The sequence below is a fragment of the Erythrolamprus reginae genome, chromosome 9 (assembly GCF_031021105.1).
Source record: "Erythrolamprus reginae isolate rEryReg1 chromosome 9, rEryReg1.hap1, whole genome shotgun sequence".
NCBI classification, from domain to species: domain Eukaryota; kingdom Metazoa; phylum Chordata; class Lepidosauria; order Squamata; family Dipsadidae; genus Erythrolamprus; species Erythrolamprus reginae.
This window is the reverse complement of record NC_091958.1, coordinates 22,850,830-22,874,234: the sequence shown is the minus strand read 5'-3', so window position 1 is coordinate 22,874,234 and position 23,405 is coordinate 22,850,830. Positions and strand designations below refer to the sequence as shown.

Genomic DNA, 23,405 nt, shown 5'->3' with positions numbered 1-23,405 from the left:
ATGGTATAAGAAAAAAACCGCGAAGTATTTTTTAATTAATATTTTTGGAAAAAACGTGGTATAGGCTATTTGAGAAGTTCAAACACACGAAAATCGAGGGAACACTGTAGTGTTTTATTTTTCCCCGTTATATTTATGAGTTTAGTTCCTTCCCTCATTTTAACTGGTTTGTGTTAATTCCCCTAATCTCTCACTGACACTTTTCCAACTCAAGAACATCCATGCTTTCCTTCCATACATGCGCTAAAACAAGTGGATAAAAATCAATGGTTTTTTTAAATAAAAAAATCAGATTTTATTTAAATTGGATTTTTTAAAATGTAAACCATTTTAAAAAATTTGTTATCAAACTTATTTTAATAAAATGCTTTTGGAGTAAAAATCTAAAACTAAGATAGTTTTCTATTTAAGATACATTAATAAATTAGTTTATTCAGCATGAAATGGAGCTTAATTATGAGGCTGTATATTCTGCAATATTGGAACTGTCATTGAGTCAACAACAGATGAGAGAAGGAGCCACTACGTGACAGAGATAACAGTTACTCTAGTTTATTTAAATCAAGCCATTTTACTAGTGATTTCAATCAAATCCACCCTGGCTAACAATGGTGGCAGTAAAGAAAATATGATACGAAAGATCAACCAACTAATTTATGGTAAGTGAATCTATCAAGCATAGATTACTCAGATTGGAGAAATATTTTTATATTCTTTGGGGATCACTTGTGACACCCCCGCCCCATCCACAAAAACTCTATCAAGTCACAAAAAGCTAAGGAAATGATAATTGATGAAATGTGAATTGAAAACTCCTTATCAATGAAGGCAAATATGTCCTGGCAGGATAAAGTTGCACGATCCAACCTGGTTCACGCCAGAGGTGGGATTCAGCAGGTTTTGACAAATTCTGGAGAACCGGTAGCGAAAATTTTGAGTAGTTTGGTGAACTGGCAGTGGAAATTTTGAGTAGTTCGGAGAACTGGTAAATACCACCACTGCCTGGCTCCACCCCCCATCTATTCTCTGTCTCCCGAGTGCCAGCTGATCAGGAGGAAGTGGGGATTTTGCAGCAAATAATAATAATATAATAATAATAATAATAATTTATTAGATTTGTATGCCGCCCCTCTCCGAGGACTCTCCATTCCCACCCCACTTCTCCTGAAGTGGGGTGGGAATGGAGATTTTATAGTATCCTTCCCTGCCACGCCCACAAAGCCATGCCCACAGAACTGGTAGTAAAAAATGGCTGACTTGAATGTCAATTTGTATTCTTTATGCAGATACTACACTCTAGTGGTTGTGTTACAAAACGTGTTTAAAATACATTTACAGTTCCTGCAGTTGCCCAAATATAGACATGCTTTACATGCGACGCATTTTTATTCCATAAATATAATCACATATGCTTCACCCATCATACAGAATATTGTAAATAATGAAAAGTTACGGCACCATCTCCGGACTGACCTCTAAAAACCCTCCAGCCGTAACTATATACTGTGACACACAACCCATTGCTTTGCAGACGAAACTCTGCCAAGCTGTTTTTGTTTCTGTATCGTTTCCATAGCAAAGGTCAGTGTATGCGTAAGTTAAACTAAAGCTGGAAGGCTAAGGAGAGAAGGTCACTACAGGATAAGCTACAGTAGCCTCTCTCTCTCAAACACCTCTGATTGTGGTAGTGCGTTGTCACAGGTAGATTTCCTAAAACGTGGATGCCACGCAGAAATAAAAGGTGAGGTTAGGAGTATTTGTTTCCTTTTTTGTCTTTTCAACCTCTCTGAATCCAATGCCTTGCAACTAATTTCAAGGTCAAACTTTTGGCTCTTATAGCTACCCAACTATTTTAGAATGGCGTGACCATCCAAAATCACACCAGGTTCCTTTCAATTAGACCTTTAACACTTTTTAAACTCCATTCTTTGATGGGAGCATTAACAAACCCCCTTGACTGAATTGGGTGGCTGTCAGCAAGGACGTGGCACAATCCGTCGCGTTTATTAATACCGCAGATTAATGCAGCCACAATATCCCCATTTTAAAAGGCGAGAGTTTTTTTTCACAGCAAGGCAGAAAGTGTTTGCTTTTCATTTGTCCTTCCGTCTGTATTTGCCCTTCTTTGATCTTGAGCTGCTTTTTGTTTGCAGTTTATAAGCACAGAGATCAAAGGAATTATGGATAAGGGAAATGAGAACATGTGTTCCCATCTGACGTAAAACACAGGCTGCAAAGCCAGGCCCACCCCTTGCTTGCTTTCACTGGGACATTTTTTTTAAATTGGTGAATGCTAATCAATGTTCCAGATTCAAATTCCATTTCTGGATGTCTAAACTCATCTAAAACACACAAATAATAGAGACATTTAAAAAAAAAAAAAAAAGGATAGTAGCGTTGATATTAATCTGACCAGCAGAAAATATCTCATGACCAAATATAGCAGTCGCTCATATTAAATGAAAATAACTTGCATGTACTTCACATTTCTGTATTATAAAGTTCTAGAATCTTTTAGGTGCACAGATTTGAGAGAGCCCTGATTGCTGTTGCTGATGGCCTTTGGCAGGATCAGGATGAAGGTTGTATGTCAATCCTGGTCCTTCCTGAAGTGAAGGATCATAGCATACTTCGGTAGACTCTACCTGGAGGGCACCATGCAGCAGTGGTCCTCCTCCTTTCTCTGCAGGTAATGCCAGTTGGTGTTGACGAGTCAGAGAGATCGAGTCTGTGATCCTTATTTGAGAGGTGCCTCAAGACTCAACTGACCCTTTTTTAAAAACCTTCACATGGAACCATTGAATGAGGCTATCTTGGATGTCAACTTTACATCTTAGCCCTAGGGTACTCTAGAGCAGTGTTTCCCAACCTTGGCAACTTGAAGATATTTGGACTTCAACTCCCAGAATTCCCCAGCCAGCAAATGCTGGCTGGGGAATTCTGGGAGTTGAAGTCCAGATATCTTCAAGTTGCCAAGGTTGGGAAACACTGCTCTAGAGATTCTGCCAATGTCTTATCCTGGTGTCTGGAAATTGTGTGGGTCTGAATGGGTCAAACTGATTCAGATTCAAACTTGAGAAGACCAAATGGCTGTATATATTTGTATCTCACAGTTACATCTTTAATTTTGGACAGGGATACAATCCCAATTTGAGGCTGGTGCACACTTTGGGGGAGGAGGGAGTGGATTTGAAGAGCACAATGGGAGGGGGCAGTACTACTCAAGGAGCAACAAGGACTTTGCCTAGATCCATCGAATGCACCAACTGCACCTAATTCGTAGATCAAGAAGTCCTGTAGGGGAGCACACACACCCTAATTGATCACCTCATTACTCACACTAATGAACTAATGCAATATGCTCCACGTGGGGCTACCTTTGAAAAACACTGCTGGTCCAAAATGCAGCAGCATGAGCAGTAATGGGTTTATCTAGTTTTTCAGATACAGCTTGAAGTGTATCGTAACCTCCTTCAAAGCCCTTCATGGCGTAGGCCCTGGCTATCTAAGGGACCATCTATCTCCAATAGTCTCTGTCCATCTTATAAGACTGAGCAACTGGATGTGCTCTAGGTACTCTTGACCAAACAATTCCACCCATCAGAACCTAGGAAAGCATTTCTTTTCTGTTGTAGTACCTAACCTCTGGAGCAGCATCCCCGAACATTTTTATCTGAGTATCTCATTTCTTCTAGACTTGCATTGACTTCGTTCCTATTGTTTTTATTGCTGTCTTGCTGTAATCTGCCCAGGTTCTTGTGGACTTGAGCACCAGGAATCACTAAATAAATTCTAAACAGCCATCAGATATCATCAAAAAAGTATCTCTTTGCTGCTATCTGGCAATTGTCCAATATTGGGAGCAAGATATGGCAGCCCTAAGTGCATATACAGAGCCTGCCTAACTATGCTTCAAAAGCTAGAGAATGAGAAGACTTAAAAGGAAATTTTAAAATGATGTAAATCTGTCCATAGAAGCAAACATTAAACTCGTCTGTCAGCCTGTCTTCTCAATGAATAACATATAAAATATGCCCAGAAGCAGGGTAAAAACAACGACCTGATTCATAGAAATTAACATACAGTAGATGTTGAAAGAAAAATGTCACAAAATCTAAAAATCTATTAATTTTTTAAATCAGGGGTTCTCAACTACAGTCCACCAGGAACCAGGCCATGCCAAGTGAGAAAATATTCAGCCACACTCTTGCGAGATCCAGACAGTTTGCAAAACCATGCCACTTTTTCCACTTTGTGGAAAGACCTCCCTCCACGGAATCAGTAAGTGCCGAAAAAGTTGGGAGCCACTGCATTAAATAACTTCAAGATTATTTTCATTGTGCTTTCTTTTTAGACTATTTTAGATGGAAAGTTGCTTTTTTCTTCTAGCTTATATTAAAATGGAAATTTTCTTCTGTATATTGTAACAAGATTGGAATCCTTATTTAAATCTAATAATGTAGATAGGTTGCAGAATGCACCTTGGGATTTGTTAGTGGAAGTGCCGGAGAGAGAAAATACTAGAAAGATCCATTTTTATAACTGTTCACCAATAGAGGGAAAATCTGACTGTTTTGGGTGTTCTTCGGTGTCTTTTATGAAAAACGTGGAGATCTGAGTTGTATTAATCTGCCCTACAATGTGTTTTTACTTAGTAATATGAATACAGAAACTAATGTTTTTAATGCTTTATTTATTTATTTATTTATTTATTTATTTATTTATTTATTTATTATTTCTTTCTTTCATTCATTCATTCAATTTTTATGCCGCCCTTCTCCTTAGACTCAGGGCGGCTTACAACATGTTAGCAATAGCACTTTTTAACAGAGCCAGCCTGTTGCCCCCACAATCCGGGTCCTCATTTGACCTACCTCGGAAGGATGGAAGGCTGAGTCAACCTTGAGCCGGTGATGAGATTTGAACCGCTGACCTGCAGATCCACAGTCAGCTTCAGTGGCCTGCACTACAGCACTCTACCTGCTGCGCCACCCTGGCTCTATAATTACACTCCCGATCAGTCTCTTATCTTGTCATTGCCTGTTTTCACTGGTTTATTATTTTATCTATATGAGAAGCTCTAAAACTAATTTTAAGAAAAAGCAGAAATAAAACCCCACCAAAATACAAGTAGTGCTCAAGTTACAACTACAGTTGAACCCAAAACTTCTATTGTTAAGGTAGACAGTAGTTAAATAATGCATGTTTTATTTAAGGGGTTTTTAATTGTTTTTACAATTAGAGTTTGAAAGGAGTTGGGCAGCATTAAATTAAATTAAATTAAATTAAATTAAATTAAATTAAATTAAATTAAATTAAATTAAATTAAATTAAATTAAATTAAATTAAATTAAATTAAATTAAATTAAATTAAATTAAATTAAATTAAATTAAATTAAATTAAATTATTAAATTAAATTACTTTTGCCCCAGTTTATGGCCTTTGTTGCCACATCTTTTAAGTGAATCATTGCAGTTGTTAAATTAAATTGTTAAGTGAATCTGGTTTCCCCATTGACTTTCCTTGTCAGAAAATGACAAAAGGGGGTCACGTGACCCCACGGATGACAGTTGCATAAATATGAGTCAGTTGCCAAGCGCCTGAATTTTGATCACCTGTCCATGGGGATTCTGCAACAGTTCTGAAAAATGGTCATTGTCATTTTGAACAGACACTAAATGAACTGTTGTAAGTCAAGAACTAGCTGTGTAAGACAGTATTAAAGAAATAATAATAATCTTGAAAACATAAAAGGCGAGTCAGGAAAAAGCAAGCTAATATTTAAACATTGGGGTTCCGTATAAAACAGTTCGCTCTATCAATTCTCTGGCAAATTGTATGATTGTATTGTTATTAATTGTTAAGAGATTTTTATTGTTTATAGAGTGGTTATATTAGGGGTTTTTATTGTTACAGTGATCCCTCGAGTTTCGCGATCTCGATCTTCGTGAAACGCTATATCGCGATTTTTAAAAAAATATTAATTTAAAAAAAAACCACTTCCGCGTTTGGCTTCGGGAGTCAGCTGGGAAGCGGCGCGGCTGTTTTAAAAGGTCGCAGCCGGCCTGGGAGGCTTCCCAGCACCCCCCCGAACCCCCAACCCGGGTTCGGGGGGGTGCTGGGAAGCCCCCCAGGCCAGCTGCAACCTTTTAAAACAGCCGCGCCGCTTCCCAGCTGAGTCCTGAAGCCAAACGCCAAAGGCGAACTTCCGCGTTTGGCTTCAGGACTCAGCTGGGAAGCGGCGCGGCTGTTTTAAAAGGTCGCAGCCGGCCTGGAGGGCTTCCCAGCACCCCCCCGAACCCCCAACCTGGGTCTTCCCGGCCGCCCACGCAAAGGGGAAACCCCGGCTCCTCGCTGATGCCCGCCGCTCGCCCGCCTGCCAGCAAGAGGGGGAAGACCCAGGGAAGGTTCCTTCGGCCGCCCAGCAGCTGATCTGCTCGGTAGCGCAGCAGCAGCGAGGAGCCGAATCGGGGTTTCCCCTTTGCGTGGGCGTCGGGGAACGCAAACTCCACCATCTACGCATGCGCGGCCATAGAAAAAAAGGGCGCGCATGCGCAGATGGTGTTTTTACTTCCGCAACCCTACATCGCGAGAAATCGATTATCGCGAGGGGTCTTGGAACGGAACCCTCGCGATAATAGAGGGGTCACTGTATTAACCCTTGAATTTAACTTTTTACTGTATTGTTTTATTGTTGTGAGCTGCCCTGAGTCCTGTAGGATTGGGCGGCATATAAATCAAAACAAATAAATGAATTTCCTAGCTATGCGTGAGATATTTCAAACTGGCTAAATTCTAATCCCATCCATACGGATTCCAACCACCAAAAATCCCACCCAAAATGGGGCAATGGGAAAGGCAGGGACAAATGCAAAATGGGAAAATGAAAGAAAAGCAGAAGATACTTCGCTAAAAACTACTTTTTTATTTTTGTCAGGCAAATAATAACAGGAATGAAAACCGAGAAAACAGAGAAAAGAAAATAGAAAAAAGATATAGGGTCTCCTGCTTGAGCAAGGGACTGGACTAAAAGACCTCTGAAGTTCCTTCCAGCTCTATTCTATTCAAAAATGGGTTGGGGTTTACAGGTTACACTCTGATTGCAATAATGTCTTTTCAAGACACTCAAGAAAGCCTACTTTGAAATTTGAAGAAACGTGCACACAGCAGGTATGTTTTTCAAACTTACATCATACCTATTTAGCCCTAAAATAGAGTCCAGTTATGGAGCTTTTAGATATCTCTAGAGGGGGGCAAAACATGAGATGAATAACCACCAAAAAGCCAGAGCAACTAGAGATAAAATCCATTTTGTAGCACTATATCTAAGTTATCTGAAGAATGAACACTAAATGTGACAGAGAAGCTGATTAATAAAGGAGCTGTTTGAACACATAACAAAGAGATAAGGCATGTGCCACATTCAATTCTAAGTTAAAATTTCCGTTAAATCCTCCATTACACGTCTGGTCACATATCAAGCGTTTCACTCTAAGTTCTCTCGCTTTACAATCTTCTTGAAATGTGGTATTGCCTGTTAACTGTTTCTCAATTAACTAACGTATTGGCTTTTTTCTCCCTGACAGAATTTTTTGAATGATTCATTGAACAGTAAAAATCAAACCTGCCTAACGCTTGCCCCACGTAAAAATTAACTGGACTTCTCAAATCTGGGTCACTGTTTCAACTTGTACATTTCTTCCACACAAAACTGATCTGCGAGAAGTGTTTGCATTTCTTTATTTTTTTGACTAGCTTTCCCTCGTGTTATTTATTATTATTATTATTATTATTATTATTATTATTATTATTATTATTATTATTATTATTTAGATTTGTATGCCGCCCTTCTCTGAAGACTCGGGGCGGCTCACAAGAGTGTTGGGGAATATGATGGCTTTCTTTCTAATTGTCTGGAACAGATGCTGTCTTCACACATGCTTGAAAATTGTGACACAGTATTGCCATAAGCAAACTATCCCTCTTTTACTATCTTTTATATTTTGCTACCTTCCAGTTTTACCATCAATGCCTGAAACGGTATCTAGAGGGAAAGCATTTTGAAATTCCCTGACATTTCCCTGTAACTTGCGATCTAGTTAAGGCGCAGTCGTAGATGACATCATACCAAACGGCTAAGCCATGGAGAAATATCAGTAGCTGAGGAAGCAAGTTGTTGCCACAGTTATGCTCATTTTTGCTTCATTCTGCCAGGCAGCACAATTTGTGTTTTTTTAAACATGATTTTCCCTTGACTTTTAAACATTTTAATACAGTTTGTTTTTTCCCACTGATTTATTCAGTTTTTTTCACGAATTCCCTAATAATGCCCTGATATTTCCCTAGCCGCTGATTTCCCTAATAATTCCCTGATTTTCCTGTTTTCCAGGTTTGCTGGACACCCTGCTGGAATCTTTCAAAGGTTTTTCAAAACTTTCACGGGACTTAAGGCTTATTTTTCCATACTCTTTTTCTTGGAGATTGATAGGGGAGGGAAAGATGGCACCGCTGGTGGGAGGGACTTACTGCACCGTTTTTAAGGATGCTGGTTCACCTATGGTCCTCACTCAGCTTTCACCTGTGGCTCCAAGTACCTGTAACACACAGTGGTCACAGTCAAGGGAGAAATGTTTCCGGTTCAGGCATGCCTGCCAGTCATCGGAGAACTGATAGCGACTGTATCACAAGGCTTTGCCCACCCGCCGCAATTTGGGTTCTTTTACCCTCTGCGCATGCACAAAACCTTTGGCACATGTGCAGAGGGAAAAAGAACCCAAATGGGAGTGTCTGGACAGGTGGGCGAAGCCTCGCGCTGCTGTCGCTACTGGCTTTCCGACGACCGGCAGGCATGCCCAAACCAGGAGCATTTTACCCCGGTCACAGTCTAGTCAATGTCTCGGCAGACAGATCAAACCAGGAGAGGGTACTTGATCTTGGTGTCTCAGTGATAGATTGGTCTACTGCAGAGGCCTTCAAACTTGGCAACTTTTAAGACTTGTGCACTTCAATTCCCAGAATTCTCCAGTGAGTTTGGCTGACTGCAGAATTCTGGGAGTTGAAGTCCACAACTCTTAAAGTTGCCAGGTTTAGGGATCCCTGGCAGAGTGTGTTGACCAGACTGCTCAAAGGTCTAACTAACAGCCAAGAAGGCAGGTCCAGCAGACGTTGTGAAGAAGTAAGAACAATCTTACTTCTCATAATCTCATCTGAGCAGCTTCTCCAGTTCAGTTGGTTGAGAAGCAAAACATCTTCAAGAAAAAAACAAAGAAAATCCTTTTGCCTCTTGAAAAAGCACCTTCGGGACTACCATGACCTGGATGATTGAGAATTTCCATAGACATTTAGCTAAAAATATGACAAGACACTTAAATATCTACTGCAGGAGGAGACGGTCCCAGGCGTAACAGTTCCCCATGCCACTAAATTAAGGTCTATTTCTGCCAGGAGAGCAGGATTGCCTCTCTGCAACAGCTCTTCCACTTAAAACTCCACCAAGCACAGTTTTCTGTTGTGCCAGTCATACTTATAGAATTTGTTTCAATTTCACTGTTTGATACGTTACTATTATACCCTACACATTTCTAAAATATGCCTTCCGGCACTTTTTCATTTCAGTTTTCTCTGACTAACTAATACAGAACAGAATTATATTTTTTTATTAATCCTGTTTCAGAATTTACTAACAATTCCAAAAGGTTTCTTGAAAGTTGTATGGGTGAGTTATGCTTGACTGGTTTTGCTGGGTATCAAGACAGCTTTGGCAAGGTGACTCATCGCTGGATGTTGGATCCAAGGTGGCAGGATTTCTTGGGAACAAGGGAGAGATCCTTATGATCATCCACCTGACTCTGGAAGCAGCTCCCTGTGAGTTGATCACAAAAATTGCTGTTTTCACAATCAGTTGATTAATAAAGTGGCTGAGAGTTAAGACTGCATCTGTCACATTCACAAGGCAGTTTTTACATTAAGCTTGATTGACTCTTACATCATAAAACACATTTTTGGATTTTTATCTTTCGTATATTGAAGATGATTAAGACTTTTGGGACTGGCAAGATATTACTGTGTTCATCAGGTAAGTTTCCATCTCCTTAAAAGGTGATGGTATAAATTTGATTTAAAACTTAAAAATAAATATTTTTTTGAATATGCAGACAAAGGATGCTCTGTGGATTTTGGAAAGTTAGGATTTGGAATTATATTTTGAATTATTTGGAAGGTATTGTCTCATAGGAAAATAGAGATTTCTTTCATTTTTTTAATTATAAGAAAGCTTTAAAGGCTAGACATTAAAGCTGGAGGATAAAGAAAAAAAGAGCCGAAATCCCCAGGACAAATCTTTGAATACCTTTCTGCTATGTTCTTGGGCAGAATGGGTCAAAGGTTTAAGAGTACAGTAGTCTCTCGCTTTACCGCGCTTCACCTACTGCGGCTTCACTTCATCGCGGGTTTTCAAGAAATATTAATGAGAAAAATCATTCGCGGATCTTCGCTGGTTCGCGGGTTTCTGAGGAAGTCGATCGGCAGATTTAAACAGCCCTCCGAACTCGATCGGCAGGTTTTTCAAAAAAAAAAAATCTAAAATTGTAAATACTGTATTTAAATACTGTATCTAAAATAAATACTGTGTGGGAAGGGTTTATAAACACTTAAAACAATGAAAACTTACCAAACAATTACAATATAAATACTTAAATAAGTACTATCAGTCGATAAATTCCCCATCGCGGATTTCACCTATCGCGGCCGGGTCTGGAACGTAACACCAGCGATAGGTGAGAGACTACTGTACATTCTAATAAAATTACAAAACAAAGGTGGCTGCAATAAATCTCTAATTTTAAATAAAATTAGTTTATAAAAAGAATTTGTTAATAATTCTGACAGCCATATTATGCTGGTGATTTGTATTAATTACATGCCCTTTAAGATTTTACCCAATACATTTTACCCAATAAATAAGACTGCTTTTTTTCTCTGTTGAATTTTTATCTTGTTTGCTGCAACCCTTTTTTCAAGCTTCAAAAGCCTTTAAAAATGTGAGTCTGTTTTCAATAATGTTGATAAGGCTTTCTATCTCTGGGTTGTATGTACATTTGATAAGTAACCCATCCACATCCTCTGCCATATTTTTTATTTTAATTTTAATGCACAGGGCCGATTGATATAGATCAATTCATGAGCATTGGCTTACTACAGCTGCTTTACCATTCTTGCTCCAAACACTGTAGCTTAGCCCCTTTTATTAATAGGAAGACCACTTTATTTTTATTTTTTTTAAAGAGGTTGTTAAATGCTTTGCTGGTACAATATTAGAAAACTATGACTAAGCCATTTTCATTATCAGATATGAGAGACATGGCCTGGAATGATTTTTTTTCTTAAAAAAAGCTTTAATTCTTGTAAACGATACAATGATTCACACATGAGCATTGATATTTTATTCTAAAATGCTGCCATTTTTACAGGCTTTCTAAAATTTCCCACATTCATACTTATCCCATTTTGAAGTTGGAGACGTAACTTATTCACCACTGTTTCTCATGCATTATAGATAATGCTTCTGAGATAATATTTGAAAGCTCTTCCAGTACCTAACTGTATAATCACTCTTAAGAGGCATGAAATCATCTCTTTGCTTTAATGGGTACAAATCACCCTTTAGGTTGGCAAAGGTTGTATTTGCCACAGTTGTCATAAATCATCTTCTTTAAGCATCATCTTCCTCAAACGTCAACTTCCTTCTAATAGAGCCAAGGAAGCACTTTTTCTTACTTTTTAATCATTCACAACTATTGTTCATGTTGAGCTTTGGTCTTCCCAATATTTTTATTTGGAAGATATTTGTCAAGAAATCAGAAGCTAAGATAGAGTTCAAAAGTACTACAAGTTTATTTCATGCTATCTACAGTATACACAAGAATCTGATCTACTAACAGTCAAAATTGGCAGCAGATAAGAGTCAATGGACTTCAAGTTGGATGGGGTGACTGGACTTAAGATGTAGAGACTCCAAACTGATGACACATTTGACCCCAACATCAGCCATCACCTACAAAATCTGACTTTTTTTTCCCTCCATGGTTTTCTGACTTTCCTTAATGTGATACAGCCTCTTTTAAGTTCCACCAGCTCAATGGTTCTTGCTAAGCTATCATATACTGGCTTCTTTAAACATCCTCAGTTACTGTCTCATGGGAACAGTTTGTAGTTGTACCTTCACATATTTCAGTTTTTGTTATTCTTCAGAATTTCTCACCAAGGGCTTTGTACCTTTGTAAACAGATATCCAAAGTCTTGAATATCCAACACCTTCTGTGTTCTGAACTTCACATAACATGCTCACATTTCCCTTTAATATTTCTGACAATTGTATATCAATCAACTTTCCTATGAACCAAGATTACATTCAAGATACCAGATCCTCTTTCCATTTTCAACAATATTTCTTATACATTTATTAGATATTCTATTTATACAGTTATGACTTCTGATGATATTAGATCATTAAAAACCTCCATTATTACTACAACTCTGTGAAAGTTGCACCAAATGCTCCAGAAAAGTACCATTCGTGTCTATCAGTTACTTAGCAGTCCCTGTAATATTACCTTTTTGCCCGAACTAAAACTTTCATTTTTAAAATCAAAGATTTTCTATGCAAAAAAGCACACTATTGTCATGCAATTTCTCTCCCTCAATTCTAAGCCTATTTCATTTTAACAATAATATATACATACACATATCTTCATATGCCAAGCGCCTGATATTTGAGAGATTCAAATTATTGTATAAATCTTGCAAAATCACTACATCTCATAAATTATGGCATTCCCACCTGAAATCTTACAAAATTCAGGCAAGATTTCCCAGTTCTATTCAACTTTTCAACAAGAGCACCAAAATAATAAACAAAATTGCTATATTAATAAAATTGTATGCATTGTTTATCTTAAAATATTTAATATCACTATATTTAAGTAGTTCAATCACTATTACAAAAAAGAAAGTCATTAAAATGGTTAATTCAATCATTTCACTTATAAATGAACTGCCCTGTTTTACAAAATTAATGTAACTATATATAAATGTGACTTCCTTCTAGATGAACTACAATACTCAGTTTTCTATCAAAAGGAGAAAGGGAAAAAATATACTGTATACAACACATAAATGTTGATCTTCACGTGAATCTTCAGATTGCAAATACCCCAGTTCAACTGCAAACTTTAGTAACCACTTATGCAAAGTTTACCCCCCCAAAAATGATAAAGGTTCAGAAAAACTGTTTGAGCAATATGATAATGATTTAAATTAAATGGGCAATGGTAACTATGAAGCACTAAGATTTATTTATTTACTTACTTATTTACTTACTTATTTACTTACTTATTTGTTTACTTGTTTACTTGTTTACTTACTTACTTACTTACTTACTTACTTACTTACTTACTTACTTACTTACTTACTTACTTACTTACTTACTTACTTACTTACTTATTTATTAGATTTGTATGCCGCCCCTCTCCGAAGGCTCGGGGCGGCTAACAGCAATATAAAAAGACAATGTAAACAAATCTAATATTAAAAACAATCTAAAAAACCCCAATTTAAAAAACCACTCATACATACAAGCATACCATGTATAAATTCTATAAGCCTAGGGGGAAGAGAAATTTCAATTCCCCCATGCCTGACGACAAGATCCTCATGTTAAAAGAGCATTTATTGTCAGATCCAAGATAAATCATTTTAGTACTGTATATTAAAATGTTAATACTCTAATAGAAGAAGAAGGATTTCAATTTTCTAATTTTTTTTCAACGATTAAATAACAAACTGGCTGAGATTTGGCCACGATCTGCACTGAGTTCCAGGCTCGTGAATAAGGGAATAAATTCCAGGGAACAAGAACAGTACTTACTTCCAAGTACTGTAAAGTTGTACTGGATTATGTATTAAACCTCACAAATTCAGTGCAGTATGTCTAAAAGCCCATGCCTACCCCACATCTATGCATCGTGTACAAAAATACAGTCTGCAATCATTGGCTATTTTAATGTTTGCCTAAATATTACAAAGCGTGTTAATGTTTAGCACATACAAACTAAGTATTTGTTTGGCATTCATTTACTTACTTCATTTTACGATCAGGGGAACATATACTTTACACTCTCATTTATACCTAATGTCTTACTTAAGCATTATGAAAAAATATTCAATCTTCTGTTTACACAGTAGGGCAAGGTTAAATGTCTTGCCTACTGCTTGTCAAGACACTTGGCACCCTACTCTACTAAATAACATTTGTGTGCAGAATATAATCATGCTACCGTATCTTTCCATTTCCCTCTCATGTTTTGGAACAAGGGAAAGTATCACAGTAATAAAAGTTAACTTGCTCCTGGAAACAACCACCATTTGCATTGACCGACGGTGATCATTCTTGTCTGCTAATGCCTACATAAAATATCAATGACCAAATATGCGCAAATCAAAATTTTGGTTTTTCATTCATAGCAAGTACAGTGTTCCCTCAATTTTCGCAGGGGATGCATTCCGAGACCGCCAGCGAAAGTTGAATTTCCGCGAAGTAGAGATGCGGAAGTAAATACACCATTTTTGGCTATGAAAAGTATCACAAGCCATCCCTTAACACTTTAAACCCCTAAATTGCAGTTTCCCATTCCCCTAGCTACCATTTAGATTATTACTCACCATGTTTCTTTATTAAAGTTTATTAAAAAAATATTTATTAAAGGTAGATGAAAGTTTGGTGATGACATATGACGTCATCAGGCGGGAAAAACCATGTTATAGGGGGGAAACCGCAAAGTATTTTTTAATTAATATTTTAGAAAAACCGTGGTATAGACTTTTCACGAAGTTTGAACCCGCGAAAATCGAGGGAACACTGTATACTACTGTGCCAATAGTGGGTTTAAATAATTTTGCTACTGGTTCACGCATGCCCAGAAGCGTCCCAGGCATGTGGGCGGAGCCTCCCTCCACCAGCACTACCAGTTCTAAGAACTGGTGTGAACCAGGAGCAACCCACCACTGTACTGTGCCCAAGAATAACTTCAGCTTAGTGTTATGTCCAAATGTCTCATCATTTATAAGCAAGCCATAAATTATAAGTAAATAAACTTTAGACTGTAGCTTCTGATACTGTCAACAACAAACAAAGGAGATCTGGCTATGTTCCTAGAAAATGAAATTATTTTAAATGAAGTCTAATAACAGAAACAGCATGTTAGGAGCAATTAGCAGGCCTACCTGCTCATGAATAATAAGCCAGCACTCATCAGAGTTCTGACACAATTCTATCCAAACACTGTTCATTCCTGTAGGCAATCATTTTTATTATAACCAAGAACATGTAGGTATTTGGGGATGACTTTGAAGGCAAGAGAAAGGCCTTTGCTTAGGCTACAGAGTTTTTATCCTGCCATCCTGCCAAGGCCATTCCCAAATACCATTACAGCAGTGAAAATGTGATTAACAGAAAAGCCACATATTAGCATCTCTTACCTTGACAACAGGATGTCCACCAGTAGATGCTTTTACTGCTCCTCTGCTACCTTCCGTTTCATAATGTGCTCTGTGATGGGTTTTTGGTTGTACTTCTATTTTCAGTTCACATTGCCCATACTGTATGGGTAAAGGCCAGTCTAGAGGCGGCAATGAAGATGTGCTAAAACCAAGAAGTGCATATATTTCAATATAAATATAATCTTTTTCTAACCTCCCTTTCAATGTCCACACTTTTTGGAGGTAACACTATAAATATAGTAATAAAGCTATGACGTATTTTAAACAAAGTAAAAACAGACTGTATTTTGTTTTTAAAATAATTCAATTATAATTGTTTTTCAAGCAAGGAGAAAGCAGATGTGAACAACCAAAGGGGGAAAAATAGGAAAAAAAATTGCATCATTTGTGTTTTTCCCCAGACTCTAATAGCCCTCCAACACATGAAGAGGCACAGTTATGGCTAAAACTCTATTGCAAAAGTGTGACATACAGTATTTCATAAACCTGCACTATCTGCATGCATGATACTCTGCATGACCTAACTCATAACTTTCCAGAAGCATTTGAGCCCTTTGTCAAGCACACCAAAGTGAACTATCTGTGGAATTCCTTTCATTCAGTTTTACTATCCCTCTACAAAGACCCAATATGAATTGCAGTATTGTTGTCATGCACACATTAAACACGTGTTAATGGAACATCAAACTATCATCAGCTACACAGGATTTTTATTGCAGGAAAGATAAATATGAAAAATAAAAGGATTAGCTAGCAAGCTAGGATTTAAGCATATTGTACTGCGATAACATGAGAAAGTGCCTAATGCTATCTTAGCAAAGGAGGCAGATAAACATTTCAAGTCCATTTTTTTAAAAAAATGTTTAAACAGCATTAGCACCAACAATGAGAGCTTGCATTCAAATTCTGATAATTAGCAGAAACAGCCATTACGGAAGAACATTTCATACTACAAAGACAATAAATACAGAGGGCCACTTCACTGAGAAAACATTCTGTATTATTCCAAAATATTTATGACTAGGTTGTAAGACTCCACTTTCTGAAATAATGGAAAGACTACCGCTAATGAACATATAATTCTTAATTTCAGAGCACAAGCAGACACTGGCTATCAATAATCTACTCTGAATCTGTACAAAACTGACTTTCTGACTTTTTACTCAATAGATCCTAAACCGCTACAACTTTGCTTTCCTAATTGTCTGGTTTATTTAAACTTATCTTCTAAAATTAAGCAATGTCCTCCTTATTTAACACAATCACCAGAGTTTTTCCAGGTTAAAAGTAGAATTTTTAACGCACTTCTTACCAAATCAAGGAACTAGTCAACCACTCACCCTTTTCCAAACTACAGAAGATGGAAAATCAAAGAGAATTTCAAATATATATTTAAAAAGAAAGTGTGGAAAGAGACATATGGACTGCTAGGGTATGAAATATGAAAGATGATCCAAGATCTACTTTATAAACCAGTGGAAAAAAGAGCACTGGTACAGATATAGTTGCTTTATTAATAGTAACACGTAATATTCACCATTGCTTGGAGAATGGAACTTTCAAAAGGTCAAAAAACCCCAATAAAAACTAATAAATAAATAGCAGTGCCAAAAACAAAGGTACAAAAAAAGGTTTTGCCAATAATGGTGCAATCAGGGTTCTTTTCGCAGCGAAGGCCCTGTTCGTAATATAATCACCAGGTATAGCTTTGACCTGGCTTTACTGCTATTGATATTTCTTGTGCCCAAGATTAGAGAAATCAGTAATGATGGGCTGGTGTACTATTGAGAAATTGGTAATTAAATTGAAACTGATACATTAAGTTAGGCAAAACAAACAAAACATTCCTATTGAACTGGTTCCTTTATATATCTAGCTAATGGATTGTGCCAATCAAAGGTAAGTAAGATTAGATCTACAGGCACCCGTCACATAACATCTAAAAGGAAATTAATCAGTAAATCTAAATTTAAAACAGGGAGAGGATGTGACCGAGTAAAAACAGTAAGTTGCCTGCACCTGCACATCACTGTACTATTTTCCTCTGACAGATTTAACTTCAGTTAGTTATGGTTAGTACTGAAAGAAGCTGTTTACAGATGCTAGTGAGTAGTAGCCCCTGCGGTGAAGCTAGCCGAAAGCACAGCAGGACATTGAAGCATGACTACAGAGAGCCGGTTGCGCTTCAGCAAAATATCTCAGGGGTCAAATGACCAGCCATAAAACTTTCAAGATTTCTAATCTTGATCTTGGGCTTTTTGTTTTGAGCCAAGCTATTGTGAACACTGGAGGAGTTTTCTCAGGTTTGTTAAGCCAGGGTTGTTTTGCCAAAATTTGCCAGCGTAAGAAACAAACTGAAACAGTATCGGGTTGTTCAAAACCAATAGCAAATGAGATTGTTCACATTTCTGAAGTTTTTATTAAACCATGGTTCCCCAAACTTGGCAACTTTAAGATTTCTGGACTTCAACCTCTAGATTTCTCCAGCCAATGGATCAATTTTAAAGGGTCAAATGCCAGGTTGCTTTTTATTGATTTTGGAAGCTTTAGCCAAGTAAAATGTTGAGGTTTTAAGAGATGATTAGTAACTGGTGTACTGAATAAAAGTCCACTTGAGATGATGGACCCGTGATATAAAAATGTCAGGAGAACTCAGCTGGGAAACATAGGCAGGATAAAATATAAGAAACTCCTGCTTCATAAGGAATTTAGGAAACCTAATTGTGGCTTTAAAATCAAAAGCCAATGTTTAATGATTCAGTGTTTTATTGCAACTTTAAAATGTTAATATGTTTGCCATTAATAAGGAATTGAATTAAAACACTAGGTGAATAAATATGTGTAAATGTTTTAACTTCTTAATATCTATATACTTTAAAACATTTATTTTTCTAAGTCATATGTAGGCGCTTTGAAAATTCTCAACTTGAATGAGTATGTATCCCTTGGTCAACAAATACACTTTGGAGAGGGGCAGCATACAAATCTAATAAATAATAATAGTAATAATACTTGTAGGCAATGTTTAATCAACATAGCTGACTAGTTTATATAAATTATTGGTGAATAATCTAGATATGAAATTTTTGTTCAGGTTTCTTCTGTAGACACAGGCACAGCTACTAATAGCTTTCCATTGTAATGTCACAGAAAATATTTGAATTGCTAACTCAAAATTTGGAGTATTGTTTAAAAGTATTATTTGAACATTCTGCAACAGCCTAGCCAGAATGGACTATAAAAGAAATACCACTGGTTTCAACCTCCTTAACCAAAAGAATACTGTACTTAGAAGAACTGTATAGTTAGTAGCAAATACTGGTTTTTTTTCCTGGTTGCCCAACTCCTTTTCTCTTCTTGGTCTTTACACTGCCAACTTTCCTTCTAGCATCTTCCAATAGTCTTTTTTTTTTTTTTAAACTGAAGAGCAATTAAGAATTTTTAAAGTAATAAATAACAGTTAACTCCCTGCACACTTCTGATAAAAGGAGAACATCTGTTAGGTATCACTTGTGGTACTCCCCTTTCCTTATCACGCACATCAGAACGATGTTCGCTGGCCAAATCTCTTTGGAACTTTCTATATTTGGGGAGTGAAGAGGAAGAAAAAAGGGGAAAAGAAAAAATACATGTATTGCCAACTTTACAGGGAGTCAAAAACCAGACTTCTTAATGGCAGAGGAGAAGTTAAAACTAAGCTTGGTTAGTTTTAACTTTACAGGATTAGGGGAGGGGGGCTTAACCTTTGATATGAATCTAACCTTATGGTGATAGTTCTGTTATGTGAAACTCCAGAATTAGGTTAATGGCATAAACCAAGGATGTGGTAACTACAGTTTGGCTATCCACACAGTCTAGGTGTATGTTTAGCAGAATCCTAATAGAACAATAGATACCCTTTCAACATGCAGAGCTAACAGAAATAAAATATGACATATGCACAGATACTTTCAAAATTCCACTACTGTGTTCCAAGAGAATACACATAAAAATACACAATGTAGAATTTGTGCGTATTATTGTCTGATTGCTTTTGAGTCTAAGGGGAAATGTTCAATTCTGCAGCATGTTTTAAACTCAACTTTACTACTGTTTTTGAGAACAACTGAAACCGCTGATTCTCATCTCTAAGCCCATCAAGTTTCAGATACCTTCTGCCAGAGATGCGGCAAATGGTGGCTTTCAGATAAGACGTTTTCTTGGTGAAAACTCAACTCTGGAATTCTCTCCCCCATCTTAATACATTCATTAAAATGAACTTTCTTGCTCTTATTATTTAAAGCACTTTTCAAAAATTGGTGCCCTCGAATTATCCTACAGTGAGGCAGGTTGTGCTGAGAGAGAGACATTAACCCAAAGCCACTTCATGCCTTTTCATGGCTGAGGGTGAATTGGGACCTGGGTTTCCTTGCTTAGAGTCCAATACAGTGATACCTCATCTTACAAACGCCTCATCATACAAACTTTTCAAGATACAAACCCGGGGTTTAAGATTTTTTTGCCTCTTCTTACAAACTATTTTCACCTTACAAACCCACCGCCGCCACTGGGATGCCCCACCTCCGGACTTCCGTTGCCAGCTAAGTGCCTGTTTTTGTGCTGCTGGGAATCCCCTGAAGCTCCCCTCTATATGAAACCCCACCTCTGGACTTCTGTATTTTTGTGATGCTGCAGGGGAATCCCAGCAGGGGAATCCCAGCAGCGCAAAAACAGGCACTTTGCTGGCAACAGAAGTCCGGAGGTGGGGGTTCCCATGGAGGGGAGCCTCAGGGGAATCCCAGCAGTGCAAAAATGGGCACTTCGGCTGGCAAAAGGGGTGAATTTTGGGCTTGCACATATTAATCGCTTTTCCATTGATTCCTATGGAAAACATTGTTTCATCTTACAAACTTTTCACCTTAAGAACCTCCTCCCGGAACCAATTAAGTTTGTAAGACAAGGTATCACTGTATCTTCACAATTAACATCACAGCTAGGCCTGGGTTACAACCATAACAGTCCAGAGAAATAAACCAGAACGTTTTCTGAGAATGAAGTTTTCCAAAGAATAAGACCCATGTTTTAGTAATTTCCATTCCTTTTCATTTTCCTTCTTTCGTACAGATATAGAGAATATAGAGTATCAGAGTTGGAAGGGACCTCGGAGGTCTTCTAGTCCAAGCCCCTGTTCAAGCAGGAGAACCCTGTACCATTTCAGACAGGTTGCTCAAAAGCCACCTCTTAAAAGCCACCTCTTCTTAAAAACAGCATCACAACTTCTGAAGGCAAGCCATTCCACTTACATTAATGCACTTGTTAAAACAAACCTATCCTATATTCTCTAATATAAAGATGTTATAGATGCTAATATAAAGGTGCTATAGGTCAGTGATGGTGAACCTATGGCACGGGTGCCGCAGGTGGCACATAGAGCCATATCTGCTGCCACATGAGCCATTGCCCTAGCTCAGCTCCAGCGCACATGCACTTTACAACTTGCACAGAGGCTCAACTTGTTTTCGGCTTCCGGAGGGCCTCCGAGGGGATGAGGGAGGGTGTTTTTGCCCTCCCGAGGCTCTAGACAAGCCTCCTACTAAAAGTTGGGAAATGAGCCATTTCCGGCCTCCAGAAGACCTCTGGAGAGGCAGGGGAGTCCATTTTCGCCTTCCCCAGGCATTGAATTATGGGTGTGAGCACTCGCGAACACGCAATAGCGTGCACGCATGTGCTTTTAGCACCCAAGGAAAAAAAGGTTCACCATCACTGCTATAGATGCTCCCTCCCCCCCTTTCCTTTCCTTTCCTTTCCTTTCTTTTTCTTTTTTGCCTGCAGGCTGAAGTTTTAAACAGAAGGTTTTATCTGTGCTTGATGCTTTTCTGTTTGACAGCTGGCTTACTGTCTCTCATACTTCACTTTTGGTGGAAACAGCTCTGTCTTCAAATGCTTGTCATTCTATACTCCTGTTTGCAAAGCACTTCAGTACAGTACTTCTATATTCCTTAAATCTTATTTCCATGCATAAACCTCAATAATGGTTAATCTCATTAGCTGAAAGTTTACCTCTGATATCTCTGCTCCTAAAATATTTCTCTCGTTTTCTTGTTTTTAATTTAATTTAATATGTGTCAGTTCCACTGTGACAAGTTTTATGTTTTCCTAACTCCTTGTTTCTCTCATTCTACCTTTGAATATTCTGGGAGGAATGAGGAATTCCTCTTTTATTGCTATCGCCAGCAGGTAGCAAATCTCACCACAACATTATTCTAACTGTATTACTCATTTCCAGAATTATTTATGAAGTGTCAATGTACTCATTAACTCATTAATGTTGTACGCCACCTTGAGAAGGGCAGCATAGAAATCTAATAAATAAATAAATAAATAAAATTATTGTTATATTATTTATTATTATTATTATTATTATTATTATTTATTTATTTATTTATTATTTGGATTTGTATGCCGCCCCTCTCCGAAAACTCGGGGCGGCTCACAACAAGTGAAAAGACAATCCAATACATAATCCAATTAATTAAAATATTGTAAATTTAAGAAAAACCCCTATACTAACATACACACACACACACAAGCATACCATATATAAATTCAACGTGCCCAGGGGAAGATGTTTAGTTTCCCCATGCCTGACGGCAAAGGTGGGTTTTGAGGAGTTTACGGAAGGCAGGAAGAGTAGGGGCAGTTCTGATCTCCGGGGGGAGTTGGTTCCAGAGAGTCGGTGCCGCCACAGAGAAGGCTCTCCCCCTGGGGCCCGCCAACCGACATTGTTTAGTTGACGGGACCCGGAGGAGGCCCACTCTGTGGGACCTAATCGGTCGCTGGGATTCGTGCGACAGAAGGCGGTCTCGGAGATATTCTGGTCCAGTGCCATGAAGGGCTTTAAAGGTCATAACCAACACTTTGAATTGTGACCGGAAACTGATCGGCAGCCAATGCAGACTGCGGAGTGATGGTGAAACATGGGCATACCTAGGTAGGCCCATGACTGCTCTCGCAGCTGCATTCTGCACGATCTGAAGTTTCCGAACACTTTTCAAAGGTAGCCCCATGTAGAGAGCATTACAGTAGTCGAACCTCGAGGTGATGAGGGCATGAGTGACTGTGAGCAATGAGTCCCGGTCCAGATAGGGCCGCAACTGGTGTACCAGGCGGACCTGGGCAAACGCCCCCCTCGCCACAGCTGAAAGATGGTTCTCTAATGTGAGCTGTGGATCGAGGAGGACGCCCAAGTTGCGGACCCTCTCTGAGGGGGTCAGTAATTCCCCCCCCCAGGGTAATGGACGGACAGATGGGATTGTCCTTGGGAGGCAAAACCCACAGCCACTCCGTCTTATCCGGGTTGAGCTTGAGTCTGTTGACACCCATCCAGGCCCCAACAGCCTCCAGGCACCGGCACATCACTTCCACCGCTTCGTTGACTGGGCATGGGGTGGAGATGTAAAGCTGGGTATCATCGGCATATTGATGATACCTCACCCCATGTCCTTGGATGATCTCACCCAGCGGTTTCATGTAGATGTTAAATTATTATTATTATTAATTAGATTTCTATGCCGTCCCTTTCCGAGGGCAATACATTCTAACCCCAGGATTTCATCATGTGCCACACAAACATGTTCACACGTCTGAATCATACCCAGAGTTTTCTTCATAAGAATTCAAAAGTGATTTGCCCATGCTTTCTTCTAGGTTTCTTTTTTTCCCCAAAGTTTCTTTATTGTTTTCACAAGTATTTATCACATAGTTTAATCATTTTTTTACAAATCATAATCCAGCTTTGTTACCTTTTGTGTGTATCCTTAATCCTTTTGCATCTTACATTCAATATTACACATTGTACATTTATTTATTT

General features: G+C 38.3%; 1 protein-coding gene and 1 long non-coding RNA gene across 3 annotated transcripts in view; one reads left to right on the top strand and one right to left on the bottom strand.

Annotated features, from left to right (window-relative positions):
- The window catches only part of NFATC3 (nuclear factor of activated T cells 3), a 62,252-nt gene that overhangs the window by 18,136 nt on the left and 20,711 nt on the right, over positions 1-23,405 (bottom strand). For both annotated transcript variants that reach the window (XM_070760461.1, XM_070760462.1), the window contains exon 3: positions 15,536-15,698. In XM_070760461.1, the coding sequence (XP_070616562.1) occupies positions 15,536-15,698 (163 nt within the window). The remainder of the gene's footprint in view (positions 1-15,535; positions 15,699-23,405) is intronic.
- LOC139171941 (uncharacterized) lies at positions 1,636-7,415 on the top strand. The gene is made up of 3 exons (XR_011559823.1): positions 1,636-1,741; positions 4,143-4,281; positions 6,939-7,415. It is a non-coding gene; the product is annotated as an uncharacterized lncRNA (long non-coding RNA).